We start from the raw sequence: 23,763 nt of genomic DNA, 5'->3' as shown, positions 1-23,763 counted from the left end.
CTAGGACTGGCATTGCTTACGTCTCCAACGTTGCTGTTCGCCACGAGTTCCGACGGAGGGGCATTGCCAAGCGACTGCTCACACAGTCGGAACAAGTTGCCCGGGGTTGGGGCTGCCGCTCCATTGCGCTTCACTGCGACGCCTGCAATGGCGCCGCCGTTACCCTGTACAAGAGCCAAGGCTACCGGCGCGTCCCCGTGCCACTCAACGCCAAATGGCCGCAGCCCAAGGCTGTAGCGTCCTCCACCCTGCTACTCATGATCAAGTTGCTGATCAAGCACCCGGTGCCGTCGCATCACTCATCAAATGGTTGACATGCTAGCCGGATGTATCCTCTTTTCTAGAGCTAACCTTATGGTGGAATCGATGGTCCCAGGTTCGGCCATGGCCCCGTTGCCAAAGTCCCCACACGCCAGCTTCTTGGTTACGGGTGAAATGACCACCATCCCCAGCTCTTCGACGCTGCTCAGGTGGCGCTCTGTAAATGGGCTGTTCCACATGAAGGTGTTCATGGCTGGCGACACGAAGAGCAGCTTGGAGTAGTCCCATGCCCGAACGATGCACGACAGCAGGTTGTCGCACAGCCCAGCCGATATCTGCGCACCCAGCAAACGCGCGTCACTAGGCAGGCAAGCAGTGGAGAGGGAACAAACCTTGGCCAGCGTGTTTGCCGACAGCGGTGCGATCACCATGGCATCCGCCCACTGGCGAAGCTCGATGTGGAGCACATTGTCGCCCAGCTTCCGCCAGCTCGACCACTCCTCCTCGTCCGTGTAGAGCGTCACCGACGGCGGCAGGGCTTTTTTGTCGATGAAGTGCAAGGCGGACTTGGTGGCAACGGCCTTGACCTCGGCCCAGTCCGCCAGGCTCTCCGCCAGTATCCCAAACTTGATGGCCGCCACACTACCGCTCGCGGCCAAGATGATGCGTGGCTTGCGAACAGCGGCGGCCATCTATCCCTGCAGCCCTAGCCTAGCGAATCAACTCTTATTACGTTTATCGTCATCATCCAACAAGTCAAGCCTTTTGCAGATTGACGGAGTGAGAGGCCGCGAGCAGCGCAGCGCCCAGCCCCGACCCGTCCTTGGACAGCTCGATGACGACGTTGGCCGATCCTTCCTTGCCAAGCAGCTCCCCGAGTGCCTCGTGCAGGCACCCGCGGAACTTTGGGTAGTGCTCGTACAGCCCTCCGTCCATTCCCACCACGGTTCGCACGTCCTTCCCTTCCCTTCCAATCTTTCTCAGGATGCCCACAATGCCAGCGGCCACCAGCCGCGCACCGCGTTGAGCTGCAATGTCACATATCTCGATTATCACCTTGCGGGTCTCCACTGGCAGGCTGCGGACCTACACAAGCACGGAAAGAACGGTGTAGGCTGTGCACGGCAACAAGCGGGAGATTGTGGAGAGCACCCCAAATGCCGCCTTGATAACCTTGGCCACTTCTTTAAGGTCGGCGCTCTCGTCCGCATGCATGCCAGACACATCTGGAGTCCTGCGCGCGGCGCCCACAACCAGCCAGCGTGGTCATCCTAATCCTAATGGGGCTTACCTGAGAACGAATGGGGACGTGAGGTTCTTTGGTATGCTGCCGCCAAATAGGCAGGCATCCTGCGCAAGCTTGAGAATGACCCTCCTCACAATGTCACCCAGATACATTCCCGAAAACAGCTTCTCAAACGCCTACCAGGCACAGCTGCGTCAGCTGTACAAGCAATTGCAAGTATCTCACCTGATCTCCGGGGTTGACGCTGTCCGCGTCCAGGTCGTCGTCGACCTTGGTCTTTGGAAGGTGCGAGGACCAGAAGTTCCCCCATTCCATGTTGATCACCTGCAGTTGGCCGGCCTCGGGTTAGCATAAGCATATATAGGGGAGGAGAGCAAGTAGGATTCCCGGTACAGTAATTTCCGGCTTGGGAAGCCCCGACGGCCACTTGGGAATGGCACTCGTCTGCTCCACGTAGCAGGCATTGGAGCCCGTCCCCAGAATCAGCCCCATCATAACGTCGTCGTTGCGGTAACGGCCCCCCGCCAACGTCCCCGTCGTGTCGTTCACCTGCGTATCATTCGGCGTTAAGACAACAGTGAGCCTGTAAACAACAGTGAGTACCAGCGCAGCAACTCGCATGTCCACCTTCTGCCTCACCATCGCAGCTTGCAGCTCCTTGACAACGTCCTTGCCCACCTTGAGCAGCGCACACATGGAAAACGAAGATGGGCTTAATAGCTTAATAGCACAAGCAGCTAGTATACCGTCTCAGCTATGGCAAAGCCTTTGGTCCACTTGACGAGCGTTCCCGAGTCAATGGATTGCTGCGACACGGGAAATGAGAAAGTGAAGCCGAGCTCCCGTTTGTGGCCCGGAGCCAGCTTGCAGTCGTTACCCTCTTTGGCCACAAACTTGGCCAAGACTTGCGCAATGTAGTCGAACAGGTCCTGGAAACAGACGGCGTGCTTGGTTAGCTTCATTACCCAAGCCACAGAGCGGTCCATCCAACCTCATTGCTGCCAATCATCAGCCTTGGGGGAATGGACACCACCTCGTGCTCCTGCTTGACGATGCGCTTGTCCTTGCCACCCAGTTGGACTCTGAGGACTCTAAAATTGGTGCCCCCCAGGTCCAGCCCGTAAAACAGGCCACTCTCGTTCCTAAAGGGAGGAAAGTGTTACGTGTTGGTTCACAAGGCAAAGGTGGATCAAGCGCACCCCGAAGGCAACTTCTCCACAAACGAGAGCAGCATCTTGAGCTTGCTGCCACCGTCTTTGGCCAGCCCGGCAATCATCTCCGTGTGCATGTCCGCCGCCAGCTTCTGCAGCCTCTGCAGCGGCGTGGCGCAACCGTCCCGGAACTCTTTGATGGTGGCCTGCACCCGCCCCCAGTTGACATTCTTCTGCATCTGCTTCTTCACCACCATGGCTGCCACCGCGCACAACAGCGCGGTGCACACGAACAGCGCCACCGCAACCCCGGCCTTGCCCACATTCTCCACCACTTCCCGCTCCTCTGATCACGGGTGGTATAAACGGTGTTGTGACTGTGAGAGCGATCTTTACCTAGAGTCGGCCACGACGCGGCCACGCCCTCGTACAGCATCAACCACGCGTCCGTGTCCAGCAGGCCCATCACTCGCCACACGCGCTGCCGCTGCTTCCGTTTCGTTGTATCGTCCCTCCTAACCGAAATTGCCCAATTATGTATGTCTATAAACCACACCATGTACACCAACACGAGGCCCTTGAGCTCGTACACACTCACACAACCCAGAGAGTACAAATGCGTGGTCGCCATGGCATTCATGCGAGATAATTGTATACCTGAGGGTTGTTCTTGTCTCGCTCCAAGTACTCGCGGTCGATCAGGCTCTCGATACGTTTCTTCAAGTCCGCTGGCTTTATAGGGAACTTGAGCTGGTCACACACAAAAAACATATACAGCGTCGGCACCACATTCCAACAGCAGCCAGGCCTTACCTGTTGGAACAGCTCCGTTATCAGTAACGTGTGGCTCAGGACCTTCCTAGTCTTCATAATTCTTACAATGGCCGCATCAATCTGCAATCAAGCTCTCAAGTGAGAGGAACCCCAAGCAGCACCCATCCCCCCATGCAAACCTGATACTGCCGATCCTGGAATACTCTCTCTGTGGTACTTGCATTCTCTTCAACCGTCTCTTTCAGCTGTATTGCATTCACCTGAAAACAAAGGAGGATGAGGACGGCCAATTTCGCGTTAGGCATGTCCAAAACCTTGATCCGGAACAAAGGAGCCGTGAAGTCCTCATTGAACGTAAACACGTCGTCGTCCTCCACCTCTCTCCCTTTGGGTTGCTGGTAGCTCAACATGAGTCTAGCTAAAGAGAAGATTTCCGTGCCCACCTTTTGCAAAATTCGAACCTTGCCGCAAGCCAAGGACTGCAGAGTCCTGCGGAGCTCTTTGTCTTCAATACCCGTTGAGTCCTTTATGTCTTGAAAGCTAAGCCTTAATGAATCGTTGAAAAGCATAAGTACCACCGTCTGGGAATTTTAGCTTAGAACTTCCACACCACCGCTCAGAAAGGAAGCTCACCTGAAATAGTGAAACAGATAGTTCCCTCTTACCCTTGGGAAACTCGGCTTTCAAAACACAATGACCCAAAGAATTCTGCCACATCAGCCGCCTGCCACTGTGCTTGCTCAAGTAAAATTGCTTGAATATGTCCTGCGAGAAATGACAATTAAATCAAAACGCGAATTTTGATAGCCAGAACACGAGGCACCTGATAGACATTGAGTTCATGAGGAAGACGAATATCCATAGGCGGGTACGTAGGCCAATACCTGCGTGCATGCAAGGGCGTCAAATAGCAAAAACCAAGTGATCTGCTCATACCCAGTGGTCAACACATGCACATTCATCTCAATTCCAGCTGGTAGCTTTGTCCTGGCTTGTGAGGATTGCTTAAAGGACTCGTTTATTTCCCTTGAAAGTTCAATGTCCTGGGAACTCAATGCTCGGCAAAGATGCTGATTGGATACAAAAAAATACAGGCGTACCTTGAACATTCCTTCGAGTTTATTTGTAAATTGACTACCACACTCAGTTTTTAGCTGGAACACAACAAAGCTTAACGCTGAAACTAGTCAAGTATGAAAAAGTACCTTCGAAATCATGGACTTTTCAGCATCGATAGATGCGCTTTTGCCCAATAGCAAGCGTTTTGCCAGATCCTTTTTGTAAAATGCTTCAAAGACATCCTTACCCTGCAAAAATCAAAGAAAAGAGTCAGATAAAACCTATTCTAGATAAAGAGTAGCCTCACTTGAATGTATCTGAAAAGGACCAAAACTTTGTCAAGCATACTCTCGAGTTCTTCTTCAGACGTTCCTTTGTTCCCAGCTCTTAGCTTCCCATCTATAAATTTAGCAATGAGCTCCGCAGGTCGGTTCTAAAATCAGCACAGAACAAAACTCAGAAAAAATAACAACGTTGTTGTAAAAGTATTACCAACCTGTCTCAAATTTATAAGATGCTCAAACGCCTCTTTGATTGTGTTTGCAAACGGTTCGTTCTTCGAAAAGCTTTCCTCCCAGATCATATCAAGCCGGGCCTTGAAATCCAGCAGCGTAGAAACCATGTCCTTGTCCTTCTCCTCGTCCACGATAATGCTATGACCAGTTGCCTTGATGTACGCACTAAGGGCTTGCTTTAGAGACTCCAGTGCACCGACTCTGGCAAGTAAAAGGTACATACGGTGAAGGTCCGCGACACGATTTGCGTCCATAAGCATTCCAAAACCCTGCAAAGGCCGCGAAAGTAAGCCGTTGCGTACGAAAGGAAAAGAAGAACCTTATCCAAAATGGTGGGAGAATGGCGCTCAAGCAACTGCTTCTCTGAGGTAGATATCAAGTGCTTACGAGTGTTGGCGTCCAGATAAAGCAAGCATCTCTCGTTCTCTTCGTGCAACCTGGCCTATAATTCAGCATTCGAGGATCAACACCAGCGCTACAGCAGAAAACCTGCATACCTCTACGTGCCTAAGGTAGTCAGGCACATCAGTCTGTTGCATGTATCGTGTTCCTTCAGCCGCGTAAAACTCAGCCGTGCAGTCGATAAATGGTTTCTCAAAGCTTTCACTGTATGTTCCAAGCGCACTAAACATTCTCAAGAGATGCTTAAGAAGTGTGCGATCAACAGTTTCCCCCGTCCTGAGCAATGCAGAAAGATAGTTAAGAGTGCTCCTCGATGTCTATCACTGCTTTGCGTACCTTTCCTTCTCAATGAGCCTCAGTATCCCAGTAACTGTCTTGTGCTCAACCTCCGGACAAGACGTGAGATGCTTCCGAAAGAGCTGCAAGCCCATGTCCCAGAGTGAGCGCACGCTGGAGTTTTGTATGACGTAGGTGCGGTCAAGGTAGAGCGCAATGCTCCTTATCATGAGCATTTGGTCGCAGTGATCCTGCCAGCATCTTTCCACATGGGAGAGAAAGACGACGGGATCAGGGCTCTGGCCGACCAAAGCATTCAGCTTGGCGGAAATGTGCGTTTCACATTCTTGTTGCAGACGCTGGTACAGGTTTCCCGAAAGCTTGTGCAAGCACAGATCTTCCACGTTCTGAGACACACCCGATGAAGCAAAACAGAAGATTTTGAAGGAGAAGAACGAATACGATACCTGATAGAGCTGCTCGAGACTACAAGAGACGGGCTGCTTTACGTGGATGGCGCTCACGGCGGCTCTAATCTTGTCCCAGGTAGCGTCTTCAAAGTTGGCCGGCAGCTTGGGCTTGTCTGCCAGAAATGCGACAGGGGTTTAAGGAAAGGCTTTGAAGGATGGAATGGATACCTTTGAAGGGCTTGATGACCAGCTTCTTGGTCGGCTGGGGCGGCGTTGCCTTCTTGCGGCTGAGATTGGCCGTTGTCCCGGTGCTGTTGCTTCCGCCGGCGAGGCCGACTGCGGTGACGGGGCTGGCCACGCTCAGCCCGTGGCCCGTCGCCTTGACATCCACAACCATGCCCTGCTCCGAGCTCAAGCCTTCCACCCCATTCTTGTCCATGGCGGCAGACTCGAGTGACTTGGGCTTCTTGGTGGCGGACATGATGATGGTGGAGGGGGAGTCGCCGCCGCCGCCGCCGCCACTCGCACAGCCGCCAGGGGTATTGCTGCTGCTGAGGCTGACCAGCCTGCGCTTCTGAGACATGAAACTGGGCAGCCCGCCGGTCTCAGCTACCGAGAAGTGTCCGCCCTGCCCTTGCAGCTCGCCCCCGCATTCCTGCGCAACCCTAAAAACAGGACCCCCCCCTCCCCTTACACCTAGGCCTAGGGCAAGGCAAGCAGGGATGGATGGATCGCGCGAGCTGCCCATTGACATCGCCTACGCCAAGCTAGCGGGTGCGTACGCTCTGAGCCCTCTGCTTGACCCACTAGCTGGCTGCGCGCGCAGATTGGCTCGTTGATCGCCGCTGGATGCATGGCGAGTGGAGGAAGAAACTCGCGCAGGTCCGTGCCAGAATCGCCCCGGCGTTTGCTCGCCTGCCCAAGCAGGGCGACCCATGGCTGCTGAGCTTGAGCCCAGAGTGTGAGTATATCCGTCGCACTCCCCCCCGCCCTTTGACAGGCTCTCTCCTCGGTGGCATGGCAGCTGTGGGATACCTGGAAGCACGCAGGATCCGGGACATCGCCCTCAGCACAAGCGCCGCCCAACCAGACAAGGGTGTCTTTGCCCGGCTAGCCGCGTCCGGTCCAGGGGTATGGGAATGCACTCTAGCTACACTTCTCACCTTCCACGCAGAGGGAATGGGACGCCATTGTGCATGCTTACGAGAAAGACAATCTCTATCTGGGCGAGGCCGCGCAACTCATGCTCCACAACGTGAATTACGACATGTAAGCCTCAGCAGCTTTGCTCCACCACTGACTTGCGTCGCAGCCCCTTTGTAAAGAAGCAGATCGCCAGGCTGCAACAGCAGCTGGCAGACCTGGAGCGTAAAGAGGCCGAGTTCAAGCGCAATGCCCTTGCATCGGCTTCCAAGTACCAACACGCCTGCCGGGAGCTTGGCATCGCAGTAACTTGTGTTCCCGCCGCCCTCGCTTGTGGCTGACATTCGATGTGCCAGGGAGTGAACGTGAGGAGCGAGCTCTTGGCCAGCGTCAGCTCTTTGCCTGGGATTCTCTCCACTCTCAAGGACATCCTTTGTCGTCGCAGAGTTGATGACGCCGTGCACCTCTATGAGGTCTATGCCTCGTTTGCTCACACGCACGCTCAGGTGAAAAGCGCTTGCAACGCTTGCTCTTCTCATTTCGCCGCCGCCCTTGCAGGTTCAAGGCTCGGTCCTTCTGGCAGCTTTGAAGGATGTTCGGGACACTCCGTTGGAGGTCGGGACCGACTTTCCTCCCCATGATAACACTGATCCTGCAGCAGGAGTGCCTGGCGCACAAGGCGTCCAGTGTGGCCAGCTACCTGAGGCTGCTACTCAGCTGGAAACTGACGAGATACAATGGGATATAGATCTGGCCGACACAAGGCTAGTGGAGTCCAAGTGTGACGACAACGAGGAGAGCGCGGGAATCGTGTGGGATATTGACGTGGAACAGGGTGCTGAAGGTCACGAGGATCCATTGGGATTCGAAAAGGCTGGTTCGGCAGTCCAAGGCTATGGCTCTTCTCTTGCTCCGTTTTGTCGCCTGGTGGACTCCCAGTATCGAAACAATCTTCTGAGTGATCTCCTTGAGGTGAGCCCCTTGGCTTGTTTCTCGTGTATTAACGTGCAAAAGCTTTGCTTTGTTTTGCAGGTGAGAGCATTTCTTGTTCAGAGAGTGGAGGAGCTGGACAACAGTGCGACAGCAGCACTGCAGAGCCAGATACAGGCAGTTGCCTCGGCGTCTTTACCGCAATACAGCTCCCAGGTCTTGAAAGAAATGGGGGGCGACATCTCCGTAGCGCTGGACTTGGTGACGAGCAGCAGGACGAGAGACTTGGTGCTCATGTTAACGTCGGAGAGGTACGGGTAGCGCGTATTTTGTGGGCGACGGCTTGCTTGGATTTGCTTTGCAGGTTTGTGGACAGGCTAGAGGCGTCACTCAAGGAGAAGAAACAGAGCGAGGCCAAGTGTCTCAACAGCTTGAGGGATGTAGAGCACAAGAAGGTGGAGCTTCGGAACGCTTTGTCGTCGTCATGGCCCAAGCAGGTAGGTGCCGCTCCGGCGGCTCACACACGAGAATCTGACCGTGCTTGTGCGTGTGCATGGGTTGGCATCAGGAAGAGCTCGTCTCCAAGACGCGAGAGCTCAAGCGCAGCGTGGAGGAGGCCCTGTCCCGCCTCTACAGCGGCAGGCTCGTCAATATAATCGGGGAGATAAACGTTGTTGTGTAGAAACAAAGGGTTCGACTCGCAAAAGATAAAAGTAGGGGATTAGGGTTTGAGAGTGTAGGGGAAGGGCTAGGGTTTTGGAGCGGGACGATGCCGCCGAAGGATGGGTCGGGAGCGCGACAAGAAGCAGTGGCAGGCCAAGGGAGCGTATGCGGCGGCGGGAGCTTACTCATCACTGCTAGCCAAGCAGCAAGAGTGGCAGAGCAGTAGCGTGTGTGCGATGAGGGATCCCCTGTCGCGAACCAAGGTTGTGGTCCGCCGCCTGCCTCCCACACTCTCGGAAGACGCCTTGGTGTCTCGGATCCAAACCAGGTTTGCCAGGCCTTACCTGTGGATGCTGTTCCGGCCTGGGAAATCGACGTGAGTCCCAATTCCGCGTTTGCTTTCTCCCTTGAGCTGGTTTAGAGGTTCCTCCTTTCTTTTGCAGCCACAGAAACCAAATCCACTCTCGCGCCTATATCGAGTTCGAGAGGCCAGAGGACGTGCTTGCTTTCCATGAGGATTTCCATGGACATGTCTTTGTGAACGAGAAAGGTGGGGGCGCCTCCTTTTCACGGTCTTACCAAATGGTCAAGCTTGCAGGCTCGCAGTATAAAGCCATGGTGGAGTACGCACCCTACCAACGCGTGCCGGATTTGCGAGTGAAGAAGGACGGTCGCGAAGGAAGCATCCTGAGAGGTACCTCACCTTTCGATTGACAAGGCATTTGTGTTGCGACACTGCTGGACAGACCCGGATTACTTGGAGTTTGTGGACACGTTGGGTAAAGCAGCCGAGCTTCTGCCGAGTGCCGATGTCCAGCTGGAAAGGCCAGGTTTCTTCATGTGATTCTCATGCGAACACTATACCGTGCCTTTTGTTCCCAGGCTCGTCCAGAGAAGGTGTTATAGTTACGCCCTTGATGGAGTATGTCCGCCAGAAACGAGCAGCCAAGTCTGCCCAGGTAGAGATTGCATTGATCTGCTTTAGCGGACACTCTTACACTTCATGCACAGAGAGCAGCAAAAGCAGGATTTCGCGCTGGTTCTATCATGGGGCCTCCACCTTCGGGCTTCGTCATCCAGAAGCGTGGTGATAAGGGAAAGGCTGTGGTAATGATTGCCGCTTGTGCAATTACGTCTGTGACTTACGGGTGTGCTTTCAGCCGCCAGCAGATGCCAAAGATTCCCCCACGTATGTGCGCCGGGAACACAAGAAACGGGAGTTCAAGGAAAAGAAGCAGAACCGCGAAGCAGGGGACGAGAATGGTCATTATAAAGAGGCAGATGAAACACCAGCAGGTTGAAGCGGAGTTACTGAGATCTTTGTTAACATTCTTCACGTGCAGGCGAGGGTGATCCCAAGCCGGTGGACTCAGATGCGCTAAGACACACCCGTAGGCCGATCAAGGACAAGACTGTAAGCTGTCTTGTCTTCCTGCAGTGGGTTTTGAGAGCAAGCCTTGCAGGATTCCGGATACAATTCACGTGGGCGCCCCCCGGTATCTCCTGGGCAGTCGCCTTCAACGTACAAGCATTCGGGCTACAGGGCGTCCAAGTTGCAGGCTGCGAGGCAATCCGTGGCGGAAGCAGATTCTAGCGCAACAACGGATGGTCGGAGGCTGAGAAATAAGGATCGGCCTGACCGTCCTGTTTGGACCCCTCGTCGACGCCTGGATTCCATGGATTCTGGTGAGACGTTGAGATCTTCATCTTGCTTGTTTATCACGCTCCGCACACGTGCAGAGGGTGATCCTGGAGATGTAAAGTGCGACACCAGGCCCCGGCTGGGAAGCGACCTTGACAACGAGACGGACGGGAGAAATGGTGCTGTTGAAAACGGTAGACAAGCCTTAGCCGGTGGTTTGATTTGTTTAACTCGCTGGCTTTGCTTCATCAGGTGCATTTCGTCGGAAGGGTCCTAGAGACTCTGAGCATGTGGCTGCCAAGAGGGGAGGTGCAGCGTCAACACCCTTCGGCTGCACAGAGGTAGGGTTCTATGTCGGTGCCAAAGGCTCATTCTTGTTCTTGGTGCTACGTGCAGAAGCAGGTGTGGGTTGCGGTTCAGAAAACAGGTAAGCCACGCCTGCCTGCTTGTCGTGTGGGCACCTGATTGAGTGCACTGCAGGATGAGTGTACTATCTAACTCACAAACGGGCGGACAACCAGCATGCATGCGGTGCTGCTGTGATGAGCCGGGTGCGAGGCCGGCTGAGAAGGCAGCTTGGATCCATCGGTAAAGTGGGCTTTGAAGCGAGACGACGCGACGCGCCGGCAGCCGGGCCTTCAATTTTTCGGAGACGGAGGCAAAGAGGAAGAGGTACATACGTACATGTGAAATGTATAGAGGACGCAACACAGCCTTTTCCTTGTACCTATGTGAAGGAGCCGGAGACTGTGGATTTTATATAAGTTATATATGTGGGTTTTCTTTAGAAGAGGAGAGATCAGCTAGATCTGGCCAATCTTGATGCGCGATGTTACCAGCGACTCCTCGGAAGCGAGCTGGTGAAGTGCATCGACGAGATGCATGGCGAGCGAGGCGGGGCCGCTGGCTTTCTCCATTCCCAGCTCGCCGGCGAGGCCAAAGATTGCGAGAGCGAAGGCAGCAGCCTCGAGGGCCCGGGGGGGCGGGTGGACGGAGACGAAGGCCGCAATGAGGCCAGTCATGGCACTCCCGGATGCTGTGATCTTGTGCATCATGGGCACGCCGTTGCTCACGCCCAGCACGCGCTTGCCGTCGGTCACCAGGTCCATGGCTCCTGACACGCAGACGATGGATTGAGAAATGCGCGCCAGCTCCTTGGCAGCCTCGAGGCCATCGCTGGTGGGGTTGGAGCCATCCTAGGGGGAAGACTTGACAAGTTACGAGATGCTGCTAGCTATTGCTCTACCTTGTTGGGCGACGCCGAGGCCCCGGCGAGGGCCATGATCTCCATCTGGTTGCCCCGGATGACGGTGGGCCGCAGGTTGATCAGCTCCAGGCACTTGGCGGTGCGAAACTTGGTGGCACCAGCGCCCACTGGATCCAGCACCCATATCTTTTGGAGCTCCTCAGCCTGCGCAGCCGCCACCTTCATGGAGAAGAGCCACTCGGGCGACAGCGTTCCCACGTTGATGCACACGGCATTGGCCCGGCTGGCCGTGAACTCGCGGATCTCTTCCACGGCATGCACCATGGCCGGGCTTGCTCCAGTCGCCATGACAGCGCTAGCCATGAGCTCCATGGACGCCGAGAAATCGGTGATGCACTGCACCACGGGAGCGGCATCGCGCACCCGCATCAGCGCCTTCCACGCCTCACTGCCCCACGACGCCCGGCTCAAGTCCCGGAAGCTGGCCATTGCCTTAGGGTTTCCTTGTGATGGAGGTCGAGGATGCGGCCACTCCGCGCAGGTCGTCCACCAGGATCCGGAAGCTTGGCGTCAGGCTCGAGGAGGCTCTGCTCGACCCAAACGCCAGGCAACAGGTAGTCAGTCTCCCCTTGGCATTCATCCCATGTGTGTATAGGCCATCCAAGCTCGCCTGGACGCGCTCGAGAATGACAACGTTGCAATGGATGCTGTCGCGGCTGCTGCCTCCGAGGCTCAGCACGACGATGACTTCATGGGCGACGACGATGCAGGTGGTCTCTCTCTCTCTCTCCTGCCCTTGTCACGCTCTCAATGTTGCGCACTCCAGTGTTCGTCCACAAGCGACCACCCAAAGGAAGCAAGCGCAAGACGAGGCAATCCTTGGCGTTGGAGAGGAGTGCCAGCAAAGGGCCCAAGTCGTTCCTCGACCTCCTTGAAGAGGTATGTGGTGGGTGTCTCTCACACCTCAATCTCTCATGGCGTGCTCTCTCTCGCTAGGCCAACCTGGGGGAATCGTTGCCGCCTCATGTCCCGTCGTACGTGAGGGCTGGCGTTGGGCCGCCAAGCCGGGCGTCGAGGCGTCACTTTTGCGCGGTGTGTGGCTACAGTGCAAACTACACATGCCCACGCTGCGCTGCTCGCTTCTGCTCCTGCCACTGCCAAACCGTCCACAATGACACCAGGTGCCAAAAGTTCGTTACCTGACTCGCTCTAGCGCCGCTGCCCCCGCCGTCACCTCAAACCAACAGCTGCATGGAGCATATAATCAGCCTCTGCGTGTGTAATATGGAACTACCTCGTTGGTCTTGTTGCACCGCGCCCGCACCGTTGCAATCAACTCTGGGGTACTCAGTTCTCTCTGCCCACAAAGTGCCAACATACCAATATCTGTAAGAGAGAACGAACTTACACGACGGTGATGCTCATGATCAAGCCGGCGAGAACCGCCCTCATCGCTCTTCTTTTCTGTGCCACGGAGCCGCTCCTGCAACATGAAGAGTGACAAGTGACGCCACCACTCAACTGACGTTACATTGAGCACGTCCTCGAGAAGACGGATGCGTCTCTCCGCGCCACTGAGCTGAGCCTGATAAGATTGCAACATAAATACTGCCAGCGGAGCGGATTAGCACGACTTGCCTCCATCTTCTTTCTTGCTCTCTTAAGAGCACGCTCAAAGCTACCAAACCGTGGCTCAATAGTTGCATTCAGCTCATGCTGAAATTCCAGCCACCCGCTCAATACTATGCTTACTTTGGCAACTAAAAGCCACTTACAATCCTGGTCTTGATTTCGTCATGAAGCAAAGCAGTGATGGCATCTAGCATTTTGCGTGGGTTCTTTGGTTCTTGTGGCAATGTTGCATTTGGGACAAGGATGTCAACCCTTCTTGGAAGACTGGAATTGAAAAAAGCCGCTGCATCTCCATGTGCCTGCTTAGATTTACACAACAAAGGTTGGAGAGCTACTGTGGAACAAACCTTTGTATTTTTCTCAGGCATGTCACCACCTTTCTTGAGCCCCCACGGCACAGTGCGGTAGCAAGTTAAATCAAAACGGCATTTCTTGACGGCATGTCTTGCTATAGCTACCTAGACACAGAAAGCGCGGAGGGGGGAGAAGATGCACCACCGCAGACAGTGTTGTTTTATCTTCTTGAGTAGCAAAACGGGATAGGAACCCTAGAGACACTCCTAGGGCAGCGGCGGGTGGGGCGGGGCGCGGCGCGGCGCGGCACCATGATCGGGCTCCGGGGAGGCCCGCAAGCGACCAGCTCCGTCTACGTCTGTAACCTGCCTGCCGGGACCGATGAGGCGCTGCTGGCAGAGCACTTTGGACAGATTGGGGTCATCAAGGTAGGCACAGTGCATTGCGGACGGGCTTTTTTCCTCTTTAAGTTGAGCGGTAGCGGTGCGTGCAGAAGGACAAGCGGCACGGACGGCCCAAGATCTGGATATACCGTGACAAGGCCAGCAATGAGCCCAAGGGGGATGCCACTGTCACTTACGAAGATCCACATGCTGCCTCGGCCGCCGTAGAATGGTTTGACAACAAGGAGTTCCACGGGAACTTGATTCGAGTTTCCATTGCCGAGTCCAAGGCGAGAGACGCAGCCACTGAGCAGCAACTCCTGGTGCTTGCGGAGCCCACTCTTCCACTACCACTGCCGCCTGCCGCCCCAGAGGTGGGTGACGGGCTTGGTGGCGCTGGCGAGCTCGCGTCCGATGCGGCGGCTGATGGCGGCAGAGGACGTGGACGTGGTGGTGACGCCGCTGCGAGCGCCAAATGCTGGCAACAGGAAGGGGATTGGCCATGTCCAAATCCAAGGTCTGTTGAACTTGGTGAGCAGCTCAATCAGCTCTCTCTCTCTGTCTCTGTCTCTGTCTCTGTCTCTGTGCATGGGAAGTATAGGTGGCTATGCATCCATCTCTGCGCGCTTGCTGCCTTGCTACTTTCTTATCCTTTGGCCGTGCCTTGGTCTGCCAGTTGTGGGAACATAAACTTTGCGTTTCGAGGCTCCTGCAACCGCTGTGGCGCATCACGGCCGTCGAGTGGGAGTGGAGGGGGTGGAGGTGGGCGTGGCAGAGGACGTGGTGCCGACTCCGCCGGCCGTGGTGGACGCGGCAGTATTTTCGGCCCAAATGACTGGAGTTGCCCAATGTCAGCTCTCTGCTTTGCTCGTCTCCTCATTCTCACGGTTTGTCCTTGTTTGGTATCTTAGGTGTGGAAATACCAACTGGGCCAAACGGACCAAGTGCAACATTTGTAACACGACCAAGCCAGGCCACACGGAAGGTGGTGTCCGGTAAGTAAAATTTTGTCAACCTTGTGCTTTACTCCCCCTATCATCTGCGGCAGGGAAGGGCGCGCGGGTGGCTACAAAGAGTTCGATGAAGCCGAAATTGAAGAGACGAAACGCCGGCGAAAAGAGTTGGAGGAGGTACGCACGCTTCGTCTCATTTTCTATACACGTCACCTTGCGCGCAGGACGACGGTGAAATGTACGACGAGTTTGGCAACCTCAAGAAAAAGTTTCGCCTCAAGTCTAAACAAGGTGAAGCTCCAGGTCAGTCGTTAGGTACCGTTGGCTGGGACAAAGAAGATCTAGGGTACGTAGAGATTCGAAGGGACAAACGCAACAAAGAAGATCACAATGGCGCTCGCAGCAGTGACGAGGGTCAACGTAGAAGTTACCGAGAAAGGTATGACAGTGATAGGTACAAAGAGAGGGATTACCGTGAGCGCAATAGAGGCAAAGATCAGGTGAGAGAGAGACGTGGAAAATAGATATTATTAATTTTACAATGAGGTTCTTATCGTTTTACTTTACCGTACAGATATACTTAATTTGTTCACTTGCAACTGCAAGCATTAATTGGATGTCTCCAAATACCTCTAGCTAGTTCTTCTCATCAAAAGCCTTGTTTGAAGTTTTGGATGCTTTCAAAATATTCTAGAAGCCCACACTCTCATATTCACGGGATGACCTACTAGCAACGACTGAAAACCCTGCCCCTCAGTGTCAACCTTAATAAATCACAGAGCATGCCCTTTGCTGTGGTCAGAGACATGAGCTACTTCAGGTAACCACCTACAAGTACCTTGGTCCTAACTATGGCTGGACATGGGGCACTGCTTCAATTGGCCAGGTCAGTGATATTGTAAGCCAAATCCTTTTCCCAACGCTACTAGACTTAAAGTAGCATTGTTGTGAGTGTAGTATTGCGAAATGTGGATGTTGTGAATTAGTAGTTTGGTGTTGGATTAATTTTGAGTTTAGTTGGATAGAGAGTGGCATGAGTTTGTCCATGTTGTGAATAAAGTTGGTGGTGTTCAGTGTTATAAATTTTTATCGGTGGGGTGTGGCATTTATATTGCATTTTATTAAATCAAGTTGGCACTTGATACTCACGTAAACTTTTGAAATAATAATATAGGCTTGTTCATGGTATTACTCGGTTGATGATTAAGTCATTGTGATTTTTATATTATATCCATATGATAATGAGAAATGTGTTTATGAAGTTACTTGTGTGAGACACAAATCCCTATGCCCTAAAGTGGACCTAAAAGGAAGCCACATGATAATGGTCAAAGTAGAAGTTTAACAAGCATTACATGTTTTGACCAAAAGCTCCAACTTAGAAGGTCGAAAGTAGGAGTGAAACTCTGAACAAAGTAATTGGTGAATAAGTCTCTAAAAAGGGATATAAGAAGGATTGACACATGGCAAGTGTCATGACACATGGAAATGTCAGGAATGAGTCCAAAAAGGAGTCTATTTTGATCTTCAAAATATTCCCTATCTTCGTTATATAAAATCCTTGCCCCACAAGGCCAAAGGGGAGGAGGGGGCATTTGTGAAGAGCATTGGAGCATTTTTCATGTTTGAGTAAGCATTGGGGGAGGTGCCCCCTCGTTCCCCCAACAAATAGTGAATCCGGCATGATATGCAATGCTTTCTATTGCATCATTTTCCTCTTTTTCTTTGAGCCATAGACTTTTAGGAGCAATTTCTTGTTTGACTTGCAGCAGTTTTGCTTGATTTTAGGTGCATTGGATAGGTCTTAAACTCTTCTTTCCAGCAAGGTACAAGCCTTGCAATATTTGAGGAGATACAATGTTTTTTGGCTCAATTGAGTGAACATTTTAGTTTCTCTTTTCTTGTCTAGATTTTCAGCCCAATTTCTCTAGACATGGGTTTGTAGATTTAGATCTATAAGTAGAAGTGATTTCTGGTGTTGGATTTGGGAGAATTTGTGGCATGTAAAAGGTTATTCTTCTCTGGCTAAATAAGGGCATATTTACAATAGAAATTCATGCTTCTCCAAGCTTTGTTTTGGATGCCATATGTTTCTGAAAGTGCTTCTGGTCCTAGGCTTTCTGAAAATATTAACAGTGCCTTGGTATTGATCCGGATTAGTGATATATATATATTTTTCCACAAAATTGGTGTTCTGAGCTATGTTTTCTTGGATCTCATAGGATATTAAGGCGTTTTCATCACAAATTCTTGGAGTAGTGTGGTAGATGGGGCTAAGCTCTTTTTAACAAACCTCCTTACAGTCAAAATGGTAAAAGATCGAGACCAAAGTACTCATTTTTCTCTTTTGGGCTAAACTTTGATGAGAGTTTCTTGGGAAAGAAGCAACCTTCAAGGAGTAGGAGTAGAAGTTGGTGTTGAAGTAGGCACAGGAGGAGTTGGCTCTCAAGTAGGTGCTAGAATAGGAGCAAGAGCAAGGGGTTACCAATGTAGTATTCAAGGTATTTGATGCTAGTATAGACTAAGCATGTAGCAAATTGGCTCCCTTTTACAATATCTCAAGGCTCTAAAGTATGGAGTAAACTTTTTGGCATCCAAAGGCAGCTTAGGTATGACAAGGTACCTTCTCAAGTCAAGTCTTCTTCATCCTCGGTAGATTCTAGTGACTTAGATCTACAAGTTATGGCACAACCACCTTTAACTCGACCCCAGCTCTATGTTTTGCAAGAAAGGAGTTATCTGCCAACCTTCTCAGATGTTGGAACAGTCAAAGAGCAAGGGACAAAGGCCCTGAGTTCAACAACAATGTTTTCTCCTTTGCCACCTTTGAAGTTTTGTCATTGCTGGACCGGCCCCTACTTTGTCCAACTCCATAGTGGAGGTGGAGCATACGTGCTAGTAGATGCTGATGGATGTGAGCTCCCATACGCTCACAACCACTCTCACCTCAAACGCTTCATCTGATGAGGAGTTCCTCTTCTCTTTTTTCTCTTTTGCTTCCTTTCTTTCACTTTACTTTCATAACTTCTTTTATTACTTTCAGAGGGTGTTTCTACATTAGACCATGGCTCTTGCCTTGGATTTTATGCTTAGGTTGCATTACTATTTGTATGGATGTTCCTCACTTGGCTCGGTCTATGTTCTAGGTTTTTTGGCCTTTCCCTTACCATTACTCTACCACACATTCCCCACACCCATTCCATATCATCTACACTCATAGATCCATCACCAATCACTCCCAATAGCATTGCCCACACTTACCTCTAGATGCCTATCTTGTATCTTTCATTCTTTCACCATCATCCACATTTTTGTTTGAGGTCATATTTACACCATACCACAGATACATGTACATGCACCAGCAGCAGAAGACACCACATCATTTGGATGTGCTATTTTCAAGATATCATTACGACCATTTGCCAATGACGTGGTAGTTTTTCTAGAGCGACCTTCTTCCAACCAGGTGAACCTGTTCACTCAAGGCACCTAGGTGGATCTTTAGACAAGGCTATAAAAGCTGGAGCCACTTTCTCCTGCTCCAACACTCAGTGGACACATGCCACCTCTCTTTACCAGCAATTCAGCGACTATGCCATCTTTTTCAACTACTAGTTTCTTTAGTCTGACACGTCAGACTATGGGCTTAACACTTTCAGAGATGGCCACCTTCTCAAAGTGCCACCACCATCTAAGCACTCCACCATATCACTCCATCCTTCATCATTTCTACACCACCCTTGGGCAATACATCCCTTCTTTTACCTCTCTTTCTTTCTCAATTTTGGCCAATCCTTGAAGCATATTTGAAGTCATCATAAGGTTGCATTTGTATATTACACTTTTTTGAGCCAAAATTCAAGTACGGGTTAAGTACTCACTCTTTTTCCTTTATTTTTCTTCTCTTTTCACACTTTTCTGCACTTTTTCTTTTACATCAAAGTCTAGTTTGATTACATGGTTTCCCATTGGGTTTTCCTCCCTATCTTCAAACTTCACACCTACCTCTTTTCTTTCTTTTTCCACTTTGTTTTCCACATCTTCTACTTTTCACATAGTTACCAGTACTTGGCATCAACATAAGAGGTACACTCTACACTCTTTGGAGGGTTCTCATGCGTCTGGAGTCAATGCAATCCACCATAGTTGCATGCTAGGGCATGGCCACTTAGAGAGTGTGTGTGAGAGAGAGAGAATATTTTGATCCTCAAAATATTCCCCATCTTCCTTGTATAAAAATCGTTGCCCCATAAAGGCAAGGGGGGGTGTGGGCGGGGGGCTTTGGGGTGCACTTGTGAAGAGCATTGAAGCATTTCTTGTGTTTGAGCGAGTGTTGGGGGAAGCACCCCTCTTTCCCCCAACATTTGATATGGACCCAAGATAAACCCGAGATGGAGTCCAAGATGGAGTCCGATACGGACTTGAGATGGACCTAAGATGGAGTCTAAGCTAGACATGAGATGGAGTCTAAGATGGACCCGAGATGGAGTCTGAGGTCAAGTCTAAGGTCAAGTCCGAGATGGAGACTAAGATTGGGTCTGAGGTCGAGTCTGAGACTGAGACTGTAGCGCACCTGAATTTGGAGCCAAAATCCAAGCCCGTTGCGCTACGAAACGAGGGTCCAATACAATCCCACGAGCACCAGCTCCCCGTATCTAGCACTTGCACGCAAAATGGTGTCAGACGGAGTCTGGCACAATTTTGGCATACCGGTGACCTAACGCGAGAAGGAGGGTACTCCACCAACTAGAGCAGCGTGGAGCTTGGGCTTAGACCCAAGCCAAACGCAGAACAAGGAGCGACACAGCCCAGCGGGAGCCAAACTAATGTCTTAGGTGGTCGGACATGCATTCCAACCACTATCCCTACTATACATTTGGAACCCCCCACAGCCCCCCCCCCCCCCGAGGAACACACGCTTTGGGCTTTCACCCCAAACCTCCCTTAGTACCAGGAGTTAGTCTCTGGGACAAGCTCGAAACTTACTAATTATAGAATGTCCTTAGATTGCGAATTTGGATACGAGATGAACACCATTGTGTTCAGGCCGATCTTTACATTCTGTAGATATGCCAAATGAGCTAATCTAAACACTTTCCATAAATAGCATTTAGGACCGAAATGAGACCAACACAAAAGGCGTGATAGCGAGAGTGTTTGGCAGACACGGTAAGCTATCATCCGGCGAATATTGAGGGACTAGTCTCAATATCGCAAGGGTTCTTGTCACTAGCAAGTGCAAGACAAAACGAGACGGGAACTCCTTACTGGGCTAAGTATGCTCAGCTAATAGCACGTAGGAATTCCGTCCTTATGCTCGTCTAGTTTAAGTACACTCAAAATGCCCAGTTAACTCCACTAACACAAGAGGGGCTACTAAAGGGATCCAACTATACCGATCTCCTACCGTCATGGCAGTAAGGAAAGAGTGTTCGTAAGGACTGGTTGACAAGTATCTTTCGATACCCGAAGTCACATTCGCGACAGAGACCGATACCAACACTGACATCGAGATTGAGTTCAAGTCCAAGTTCAAGTCTAAGTTCAAGGGTGAAAGCCCTAAGCGATCATCTCCTAGACCCTAAGGGATTTGGTGAGCTCCAAAAGGATAGTAGGGGAGGACTCCAAAGGAGGTAGTTTGGCTAGGAAATGCTAATGTGACCAAGGAAAGTTATACCTATGTGTTAGGTGATGATATAACTATTGAGGAGTCCAAGGCTAAAGTGAACATGAACAAATAAGTGGGGTAACTTGGTCACTTTAGCATCTTTAAAATGCCCAAAGACATGGGGAACAATCTTCCCCAATATCCTTTTCTAGTCCCCATTAAGCCCCTCTCCATCCACAGCCATGTTCACCAACACTGCCATTGGATTTAGGCCTGGATGTCCTATTGACCTTTGAGACTTCTTTGTTACATGACCGTATCCTTGGTCACTACACAAAAGTACTACTCCTTTTAAGATTTGACCTAAACCTAAGTCCAAGACTAAGTTCAAATACTAATAGTTTGGGACTTTGGGACAACATTTTGAAACACGCTGACCCTACATAAACCTCGTGGGTACTCTCCCCACTTTTCATCTTTGGGTGCTTTAACCACATAGCTAGAGTGAGGTTTTGATGAACCACACCAGGTATCCAAGTAAGTAGTGCCACCTATACTTGGATTAAGAGCATCAACCATTTGATCTCCTGAGGGAGTCAAAGTTGACTTTTGAACACTTCTGATTCTGGAATGACCACTCATGGATGGATGGCCTAGTCTTTGAGAGATAGGACTATGGCACGAGTGGTCTAGGACTACCAATGAAACAAAGGTAAATAAATATAGCATTAACGTAATGGGTTGATATGTTGGTAGTACCTTTGAGGTATCTATTATGGGATTGAATATGTGGAGCACTCGGACTAAGTGCAAATGCTAAGTGGAATAGATGCCATTCACAAGGATAACAAGTCCCTAAGTTGGGAATAGGATTTATGGAGGTTAGGAATCTCATCTACATTTTCAATGGCTGCGGCTGGGACGAGTGCTAGACCAACAATGTTCACATCTTCGACATTGGTATAAATTTCCTCTTCTGGGTTTTCCGGAAAATATGGTTTTGATTATGTTTTTAGTGGGATCGCGCAGGGACATACACTTGGAGCAAGCCTGTGATGAAAGGAACGCACCCTTCTCCTCAAGACAGCCACAGCTCCACGGCCGTCAGGTCTAAGCTCTATGTGTTTGGTGGTACCGATGGAACCAGCCCGCTAGACGATCTCTTTGTTTTGGATACTGGTAAGCTCCGAGTTCTGTCGATTTTTTTTTCTTGTTCTTATCATCCGATGCAGTTACCATCACCTAGGGGAAACCCGATGTTTTTGGTAATGTTCCTGCTCCGAGAGAAGGACATGGCGCATCTCTCATCGGTGATAACCTGTTCGTGTTTGGGGGATGTGGGAAATCCAGCAATCCCTGGAGTACTACAACGACCTCCATGTTTTGAACATGAGTAATATCCTGTTATCTTTCCTTGTTTTCTTCTAAACTTTTTTTTTTATCCTGTATATACTTTTGTCTGGAAGAAGATTTCTACCACTGGAGTCTTGCCTATTCCTCAGGATATCCATACCTGCTCTTCCTATAAGAACTTTTTCGTTATCATGGGTGGCGAGGACGGTGGTAATGCCTATCTAAACAATGTTCATATTCTGGACAGAGGTACATACATTGTGCTGGTTTTAAGCTTGCGAATTCATTTGCGTTTCCAGAAACAATGGCATGGCAGGAGGTAAAGACGACTGGTGCCGAGCTGATGCCAAGAGCCGGTGAACGAAGAGCAAGGCATATTATTCTTCTATGGGGGATGTAACGAAGAGCTTGAAGCTCTGGATGACATTTCCTCGACACAGGTTGGCTTCTTCTTTTATTGACATTGCTGCCATTCTTGACAATATGTTTGCCGTTTTTCTGTGAAGAGATGCTGAGGGAGAAATATCCATCAGAACCAAAGCTATCCATGCGTAAGGAACTTAAGAGAAGGTGGAAAGAGTATCGTGCCATGCCATTCATGCTAGACAAGCAACGGGATGCGGACAAGAGCTTGGTTTCATCTCACAGAGGTATCTGCAGAAAACCTTGGACCTCTCCAATCTTTCCCTGTCAAACTCATGCTACAGAGTTTCAAGCTCACGTTCAGCCGCTAGGCGAGAAGATGTTCAAGGCTAGAGTAAGTGACGTATACTACAGATACACGCTAGAAGCCTCCATCGATGGGAAGCTCTTCCGTGGGCTGCTCTTCTCGTACAAGCCTGGCTTTGCTCAGGAAGTGCAATCTTACATGGCGAGGTTTGTTTTGTTTGATCCTCAGTTACTCTCTAACGCCAGGAAGGAAAACATCACAGGAGGAAACCACAGGACGTCCAAAAGGCTGTAGTAAAGGCCAAACCAAGCAAAGAGGAGTCCGAAGAAACCATGGATTGTGCGCATCAACGCAAATGACTGCATTTTGCCTCCATTGCAAAACCCTATATTTTTGTAAAGCCAGAGCAACTTCTAGATGATGCTTACTATGCCATGAAGAAACTTGGTGAGAAGCGCTCATGCGGATCTTATAACCTCTGGTCCCTCCTTGGAAATGGTAGCATGGTTGCTTTAGGATCTAACTGGCCGGTAAGCCTGTCAATTACTTTTACTTTGGCATTATGTGAATGGTTTGTCTCAAGGTGGTAGCAGTGAATCCAGTTGGAGGGATCCACACTGCCGTGGAGAGAACACCTTCGGGCTGGAGTTATCCCTGGATTCCCAAGGAAAGGATTTCTGCATGGGATGCAGTGGCAGGGTAAGAGAAAACAGATGAGAAACTGAAATGCAGTTCTTGTTTTTGGATTCACAGGTACTCATCCTCGGCTGTGTATGCAGCTGCATTGAAGGATTTGGTTGGGTCGCTGACGCAAGGAAAGTTCGCCAACTTTGTGGTGTTGTCTGTCTCCTTTTTGGATAGGGCATGGGCATTTTTCTGGTTATGTTCGTTGGTGGAAATATTGCCTTCCTTTCTTAAGGCATTATTTCATAATTATTTGGTCTTTTAAATATACAATTATAATTATAATTAGAGTATATGATATGTATTTGGGAAAGTCTATAAATTCTAAACACATTTCAAAATTATAAATAAAAGACTAATCTTAATGAATAACAACGAATATCCCAAATATCTAAGTATAATAAAGGTAAATCAACTACCCTTTTTGTTTGCATAAGGAAACCAAAAACATTTTACAATTATAGTATTTCTATTTATATAACAAAAAGGAATATAAGAAACTTCATA

At 50.6% G+C, this 23,763-nt stretch overlaps 8 protein-coding genes across 11 annotated transcripts; 4 read left to right on the top strand and 4 right to left on the bottom strand.

Moving 5' to 3' along the window:
- Positions 1-266: 266 nt before the first annotated feature.
- Positions 267-997, bottom strand: LOC9644911 (phosphopantothenoylcysteine decarboxylase). The gene is made up of 2 exons (XM_002984079.2): positions 654-997; positions 267-596 (listed from the first exon to the last, which is right to left on the bottom strand). The coding sequence occupies exons 1-2, from the start codon at positions 951-953 to the stop codon at positions 303-305; spliced, it is 594 nt and encodes a 197-aa protein (XP_002984125.1). The 5' UTR covers positions 954-997; the 3' UTR covers positions 267-302.
- LOC9644910 (hexokinase-1) lies at positions 974-3,295 on the bottom strand. The gene is made up of 10 exons (XM_002984078.2): positions 3,055-3,295; positions 2,707-3,004; positions 2,499-2,649; positions 2,254-2,436; positions 2,111-2,185; positions 1,901-2,056; positions 1,733-1,831; positions 1,553-1,683; positions 1,414-1,495; positions 974-1,347 (listed from the first exon to the last, which is right to left on the bottom strand). Exons 1-10 carry the CDS (start codon positions 3,287-3,289, stop codon positions 1,018-1,020), a joined length of 1,740 nt encoding a protein of 579 aa, XP_002984124.2. The 5' UTR covers positions 3,290-3,295; the 3' UTR covers positions 974-1,017.
- Positions 3,270-6,862, bottom strand: LOC9643885 (cullin-4). Its single transcript, XM_002984077.2, has 17 exons — positions 6,323-6,862; positions 6,152-6,267; positions 5,745-6,091; positions 5,504-5,684; positions 5,326-5,448; positions 4,988-5,275; positions 4,799-4,924; positions 4,638-4,739; positions 4,533-4,586; positions 4,369-4,475; positions 4,256-4,316; positions 4,066-4,197; positions 3,876-4,013; positions 3,747-3,827; positions 3,612-3,692; positions 3,472-3,552; positions 3,270-3,408 (listed from the first exon to the last, which is right to left on the bottom strand). The coding sequence occupies exons 1-17, from the start codon at positions 6,846-6,848 to the stop codon at positions 3,295-3,297; spliced, it is 2,658 nt and encodes an 885-aa protein (XP_002984123.2). The 5' UTR covers positions 6,849-6,862; the 3' UTR covers positions 3,270-3,294.
- Positions 6,863-7,232: 370 nt separating this feature from the next.
- Positions 7,233-8,888, top strand: LOC9643884 (CDK5RAP3-like protein). Its single transcript, XM_024689232.1, has 7 exons — positions 7,233-7,363; positions 7,407-7,542; positions 7,594-7,743; positions 7,796-8,209; positions 8,270-8,478; positions 8,532-8,664; positions 8,736-8,888. Exons 1-7 carry the CDS (start codon positions 7,338-7,340, stop codon positions 8,847-8,849), a joined length of 1,182 nt encoding a protein of 393 aa, XP_024545000.1. The 5' UTR covers positions 7,233-7,337; the 3' UTR covers positions 8,850-8,888.
- A 41-nt stretch (positions 8,889-8,929) lies between these two features.
- Positions 8,930-11,259, top strand: LOC9644909 (regulator of nonsense transcripts UPF3). The gene is made up of 13 exons (XM_024689226.1): positions 8,930-9,206; positions 9,274-9,380; positions 9,429-9,524; positions 9,577-9,660; positions 9,713-9,789; positions 9,842-9,937; positions 9,991-10,126; positions 10,174-10,244; positions 10,294-10,516; positions 10,571-10,666; positions 10,725-10,813; positions 10,869-10,899; positions 10,953-11,259. Exons 1-13 carry the CDS (start codon positions 8,950-8,952, stop codon positions 10,955-10,957), a joined length of 1,368 nt encoding a protein of 455 aa, XP_024544994.1. The 5' UTR covers positions 8,930-8,949; the 3' UTR covers positions 10,958-11,259.
- On the bottom strand, positions 11,205-12,189 carry LOC9643883 (hydroxyethylthiazole kinase). Its single transcript, XM_002984076.2, has 2 exons — positions 11,719-12,189; positions 11,205-11,668 (listed from the first exon to the last, which is right to left on the bottom strand). Exons 1-2 carry the CDS (start codon positions 12,166-12,168, stop codon positions 11,276-11,278), a joined length of 843 nt encoding a protein of 280 aa, XP_002984122.1. The 5' UTR covers positions 12,169-12,189; the 3' UTR covers positions 11,205-11,275.
- Positions 12,189-13,453, top strand: LOC9643882 (SWR1 complex subunit 6). Its single transcript, XM_024689255.1, has 4 exons — positions 12,189-12,293; positions 12,335-12,449; positions 12,506-12,618; positions 12,676-13,453. Exons 1-4 carry the CDS (start codon positions 12,189-12,191, stop codon positions 12,880-12,882), a joined length of 540 nt encoding a protein of 179 aa, XP_024545023.1. The 3' UTR covers positions 12,883-13,453.
- Positions 13,454-13,543: 90 nt separating this feature from the next.
- On the top strand, positions 13,544-15,502 carry LOC9643881 (transcription initiation factor TFIID subunit 15). 4 transcript variants are annotated; one of them, XM_024689230.1, is made up of 6 exons: positions 13,544-14,033; positions 14,099-14,505; positions 14,665-14,838; positions 14,900-14,983; positions 15,037-15,118; positions 15,166-15,502. In XM_024689230.1, the coding sequence occupies exons 1-6, from the start codon at positions 13,917-13,919 to the stop codon at positions 15,463-15,465; spliced, it is 1,164 nt and encodes a 387-aa protein (XP_024544998.1). In that variant the 5' UTR covers positions 13,544-13,916; the 3' UTR covers positions 15,466-15,502. The 4 variants fall into 4 exon arrangements, with proteins under 4 accessions (XP_024544998.1, XP_024544997.1, XP_024544996.1 ...); XM_024689229.1 differs by having other exon boundaries at positions 14,087-14,505; XM_024689228.1 differs by having other exon boundaries at positions 14,099-14,838.
- The last annotated feature ends 8,261 nt before the right edge of the window (positions 15,503-23,763 follow it).

The sequence above is a fragment of the Selaginella moellendorffii genome, unplaced genomic scaffold (assembly GCF_000143415.4).
Source record: "Selaginella moellendorffii unplaced genomic scaffold, v1.0 SELMOscaffold_61, whole genome shotgun sequence".
NCBI classification, from domain to species: domain Eukaryota; kingdom Viridiplantae; phylum Streptophyta; class Lycopodiopsida; order Selaginellales; family Selaginellaceae; genus Selaginella; species Selaginella moellendorffii.
Note: the sequence above shows the minus strand (reverse complement) of the source record. Positions and strands in the feature narration are given on the sequence as shown.